This window comes from Diabrotica virgifera, chromosome 2 (assembly GCF_917563875.1).
Source record: "Diabrotica virgifera virgifera chromosome 2, PGI_DIABVI_V3a".
Classification (NCBI taxonomy): Eukaryota; Metazoa; Arthropoda; class Insecta; order Coleoptera; family Chrysomelidae; genus Diabrotica; species Diabrotica virgifera.
In genome coordinates this window covers 105178335-105184334 of record NC_065444.1, presented here as the reverse complement: position 1 = coordinate 105184334, position 6000 = coordinate 105178335, and the positions used below count along the sequence as shown (strand labels likewise).

Sequence of the window (6000 nt, the reverse complement as noted above, 5' to 3'; positions counted from 1 at the left end):
CCAAAAACACGTAGAAGCCACAGTCCGGAAGGCCAACATAGCAAAAGCAACACTAAGAGGACTCACAGGCAGGAAAAGCAAACTAAGACTGAAAACAAGGTTAAGACTGATCAATAGTATAATCCTACCGGTATTAACATACGCGTCTCTCGCATGGGGACACGTAAGTAACACACACAAGAAGAAGGTCCAAGCAGCCCACAACAACAGCTTGAGGGAGGCCGCCAGAGTCCCAAGATATGTAGCTGAAAGATTCCTGTTCAGAGAACTCCAACAGGTGAGAGTCACCGAAATCATGACAGATAAGGCAAGGACCAAATTCGCGGAACTGGAGCACCACCCAAATTACATACTGCGAGAGACGCTAAGGTATGATGAGTTCCACCGATGGAAGCACAGACGTCCGAAGCAACAAATAGTGGGATAAGAGTACAAAAGTGATAAGTGATAGTAGTGAGTTCGTAGCTCGAAAACAAGTGCCGAAGACAGCGTTACATACGAAGATCAAGTACCACGACCGCCTCTAAGGTAAGTGAATATTAGAAAATTACAGAAGGGCATAAGCCCCCAAAAAAAAATATAAATAAAATAAAATAAAAAAAAAAAATTATAAAAAACCATAAAACACATACAAACTCGAGCAACGAGTCATCGGGCGGAGCCCACTAGGGCTCAGCACGATGACTCGGGGCCCAAGCAAGCAATTTTTAGTTCCGCGGATAAGTAAGAAAGAAGATAAAGGCATAGAGCGCATCACGCTGGCCTAGTTTTTTGCATTCGATTAGGGTACCACAATGGAATCTTATTACCCAGGATTCCATTGTGAAGAGCATTTGGCTACGATAGTTGTGCCCCCATCGCGCATCAGCGTGCTATGGGGGGGAAAGGGATGGCCTGGGGCATTGGAGCGAGGTGGGGTGATCCCTGTATATACTCGGGTCAAAACACCTCGCCCCAATGAATTGTTACACCCGAATGTACTCTTTCGAGAGGGTGGACATTCCCACAGGTCGGGTTAAATCAAATTGCTTGCTTGCTTGTCATTTTACCAATATTATTCATTTAAACGTTGACAACTTGTGGTGTTTTGTCAAAGAAAAATATAATCCATTGTATTTGGTACACATCACTATCTGCTTTTAATAACCTCTTTGAAGTAATTCCATCAGAAAGGGCCTCAGAAATTGTTAAATAAAATAATAATAATATCGTAGGGCATTTTTGCCGGAGAGATCCTTTAGGATTGTTCCGGCGCCATTTACATCTTTAACCTGTTTCAAGTAACTATTGTCGATGTACACTAGCCTAGGGGGACCGACGGCTTAACGTGCTCTCCGAGGTACGGTGAAACGGCTCTTATCATTTTTAGAAATGAAAAATTGAATGTTGTTTATGCACATGTAGCTTCCAAAAGCTGCAGGTGAGAAATGGTTGGGTGTCTTCCAGCTGATTGGACAATTAAACGATCATGGAGAGCCGTTATTACTTTTGGCGACATTTCCTTGCTTTATTTTTGAGCTTTCCTAGTTCCTGTTACCTAGCATGTTTTGGACAGAACGCCCTGTATTACGCCTAGCTCTGCAGCTATGTCCATCTGAGAACATTACTTTCTCCACAAGACCAATAATTTTTCCTCGTTGTAAGTTCTATAACCCCACATGAGGCATATTTTCGTTTTTTGACGCAAAAATTTGTTTATTTATTTTCGTTCAACTTGCAACTCAAGCAAATAATCTATACCGTACCGGGCTGTACTATCCGATTGTCTTGTATATTTGTTTATTTTCAATAAAAACCTTTAATCTTCGCAACAATATCAAGTTTTTTCAAAAGAAATAAATATTACTTTGAAATACATGGTGATTCCATATAAGTTTGGGTGTGTGTATTCTAGTATTATTGTTTAGTTTTATAACATAACTGAACTTTTTTTCTGAACGATGACGTTACTTTTATGTGATATTTCGAGCCATCACAAAATATGTAAGAGTAATTATTCCATTTACTCACGGGTTTTGCCCCTAATTTATATACGTTCAAAATAAGTCCGGTATTAGATAAAATGAGTAATTCTAAGTAACTTTTGTTCTATAGAGTTTTTTTCGCTAAGTCAAGATTTTTCGAGTAATTTTCAAGTGAACATATTCACTTTTAAACAAAAAAAAAACACCTTTTTACACGATTTTTCGCAAATAACTCAAAATGTAGGTAAGCATTTGATCGAAAAAATAAATATTCTTAACAAAAATATACCTATCTTATAAAAAAAGTGCAGAATGGTATGAAGTTATATATAATAAACGTATGAAGTTTGTAGACCCAGTAGAAACAGAGTTGTAGTTCAGGAAGAGTGGGTTCTAATTCGTCAAATTCCAAATCGAATATTTAAACGTGGAATAATTTAAAAATTAAGAACTTTTGGAGAAAACTCAGTATCTTTTTTAAAATGTTTAAAAAAAGCTTTAGTTTTGTTTCTTTTTTAAGTTATTAGCATCAAAAGTAAGTAAGTTACGCTCAGGATAAAATGGTTCCTTTTTTTTTGTAAAAAAAGATCGTAAAAATCATCCCCTAATTAGCGTCTAAAATTAAATTAATCGTCACCGCTTGATAAATTACTTTACGTATGTAGTGTTTATATGATCTGTAAGTTTTGGAAAATTTTTAACAGCCATATTTTAACCTATTTTTGTGTAAAAAAAAAACAAAAAATATAAAATATTCAGAAAGCATAACCCCCTTTATAGTCTAAAAAATGCTTTTTTCAGAATTTCAAAAAATTGTTTTTTACTTTAAAACCAATTTTTTCAAAAATAGGCGCTTTGAATAAATGGAACTTACAGACAATATAAAAAATACACAAGTTAAGTAAATTGTAAGGCCGTTTCGATTCATTTAATTTCGGATGCTAATTGGGGGTGATTTTCACGACTTTTGTACCAAAAATAAAAATAGGGGCCAAATTTATTTTGACCATATCTTGCTTACTTCGATGCTAGAAACTTAAATAAAAATAAAGATAAACTTTTTTTTAAACACTAAAAAAAGTTGTAGTTTTTCCCGAAAAGTTTAGTTTTTGTAGTTTTTCACGTTGAAATATTCGATTTGGAATTTGACGAATAAGGACCCACTTTTCATTACCTACTACTCTGTTTCTGCTGGATCTACAGACTTCATACGTATACCACATTTTTACTTTTTTAAAAACTATAGGTATTTCTGCTACATATACCTTTTTTCGATTAAATACTTATTGAGTAATTTGCGAAAATCATATTTACCCGAAAATAACTCGAAAAGTATTGACTTATTGAAAAAACTCTATGGACCAAAAGTTGTTAGTATTAATCAGTTTATCCAATTCTGGACTTATCTTGAACGTATATTTTTTCACTCCCGAGAAGGAGTGATAATTAACCCCAGTGCAAAAGCACACACCAGCACAATATCAATTTGTATCTCTTTTTTTGTATCACACAGTGGCTCAGTATCACTTTTTTCTTTGATATTTTAGCCATGTGTATACCAAATTTCATGCCAATCCAATGGATTCTTTAAAATTCGGATGTTTTGCAATATTTTACCTTGAGTGAATGGGTTAGATCTGGAAAGAAATTCTGTATATCAACTTCAAATATTTTATTTCGCATTAGTTCTGAAAATTAATTTCTTTTACAAATTGCAAAAAATAATTTACATGTGAATTATCACTGCTAATTTTATTATGTATTTTCTATTTTGTTATTTTTTTGTAGTGTATTAATAATTAAATAATTTTTAGGAAACCTCTTCACTATTTTTATTAATCAATTTTCAGCGTTTTATCTGAAGTAAAATCGGAATTCCAAAATAGAGATTACAAGCGCGTTAAAATTATTTGTGAAAATGCTGAATACTACCCTTATATCGTTGTCTATTATGCCAGCCAAGCCACTCGAATTTATTTTTCAATGTTGGCAAAAATTTCAATAAATGTCGCCACCGTCCAGTCAGGTAGTACTTAGACTTGAGGGGCAAAGAGGTGTAAGTGGGCGGGGTTTAACACTGAATTCGGTTTTACCTTAAGGTGAGGTATCTATGTGTAAGTTATTAATCAATGCTATTGTTCAGAGTTAGCAAAAATTAGTTAATGTTCATACTCCTCGTTTATTTTGGTTTAAAAGTTACTGTGGATGAATCACCTAACCGGTTCATCGAAAGTAGAAACACAAATGTGATTGATATACCTTTCATTGCGGATGATAGATGAATAGTGAAAGTGTAGATTGAATAGGTCAGAAATTTTAAGGTGGGGAATGGCTCAAAAAAGGTTGGGAAACACTGGTTTAAAACAAATCTCACATAATGTGTACGTTTTTATTCAGTATGTGTTCTCACATGTAGTTTCAAGGAACCTGCATGACTAAATTGCTTAAAACAAATATCACATTTGTAAGGTTTTTCTCCAGTGTGCACTCTCAAATGTTTTTTCAAATCAGTTGCTTGACTAAATTGCTTAAAACAAATTTCACAGTGGTGAGGCTTTTCTCCAGTGTGCACTCTCAAATGTTGTTTCAAATTACTTGATTCACTAAATTGCTTAAAACAAATTTCACACTTATGAGGCTTTTCTCCAGTGTGCACTCTCAAATGTTTTTTCAAATCAATTGCTTGACTAAATTGCTTAAAACAAATTTCACAGTGGTGAGGCTTTTCTCCAGTGTGCACTCTCAAATGTTGTTTCAAATTACTTGATTCACTAAATTGCTTAAAACAAATTTCACACTTATGAGGCTTTTCTCCAGTGTGCACTCTCAAATGTTTTTTCAAATCACTTGATTGACTAAATTGCTTAAAACAAATTTCACACTTGTGAGGCTTTTCTCCAGTGTGCACTCTCAAATGATGTTTCAAAACACTTGATTGACTAAATTGCTTAAAACAAATTTCACACTTGTGAGGCTTTTCTCCAGTGTGCACTCTCAAATGTTGTTTCAAATTACTTGATTCACTAAATTGCTTAAAACAAATTTCACACTTATGAGGCTTTTCTCCAGTGTGCACTCTCAAATGATTTTTCAAATCAATTGCTTGACTAAATTGCTTAAAACAAATTTCACACTTGTGAGGCTTTTCTCCAGTGTGCACTCTCAAATGTTGTTTCAAATTACTTGATTTACTAAATTGCTTAAAACAAATTTCACACTTATGAGGCTTTTCTCCAGTGTGCACTCTCAAATGTTGTTTCAAGTTACTTGATTGATTAAATTGCTTAAAACAAATTTCACACTTGTGAGGCTTTTCTCCAGTGTGCACACTCAAATGTGTTTTCAAAACACTTGATTGATTAAATTGCTTAAAACAAATTTCACATGTATATGATCTTTCTCCAGTCACAACTTTCATACTTTTATTTAACGTTTTTCCTTCAGTGCGTCGACTCATATCATTTCCTTCATAGGATGAATCTTCAATTAGTGTCTCCGTAATTTCCATTTTGTGTTCCTCTTGGAGATTACCTAAAATACAAACCAACTATAATATAAATATTTGAGAAAAGGAAAGGAAAGAAAGACAGCTTTAGATTAAATTCGATTCGGGGCCATCACCATCGGCTGACCAAGGTTTCTGCTTTTCATCGTCTTCAGAGCCGCCTGTGGTGTATCCCGAAGCGAACTGAATCCAAGTTGTCGAAGTACCCACATAACAATGATGTTCGTATCATGTTCTAAGCATATACTACCAACATTCGTCAGAGTATATTCTTTTTAGTATATGCGTAGTACAAGCATAGCATGTACCTTAAAAAACATTCTAAATTTCATGTTCTTTGCACATACTTTAAAGTATATTCTCGTACCGAATATACTGAGTACATTCGTGTACGTAGTAACTCGGAATATTCGTAAAAGTTTATGCTTAGAATGTACCTTTACCGAATATTCTTAGCACATACTTATAAGTACATTCTTAACACATACTTATAAGTAGATACTATTCTCAGAATATACTTTTACCGAATAT

The 6000-nt window shown here is 34.1% G+C and overlaps 1 protein-coding gene across 1 annotated transcript in view; it reads right to left on the bottom strand.

The window, feature by feature from the left end:
• Positions 1-3913: 3913 nt before the first annotated feature.
• The window catches only part of LOC126880170 (zinc finger protein 271-like), a 44243-nt gene continuing 42156 nt past the window's right edge, over positions 3914-6000 (bottom strand). The window contains exon 2 of the mRNA XM_050643929.1: positions 3914-5495. Within this exon, the coding sequence (XP_050499886.1) occupies positions 4354-5495 (1142 nt within the window). The 3' untranslated portion in view covers positions 3914-4353. The remainder of the gene's footprint in view (positions 5496-6000) is intronic.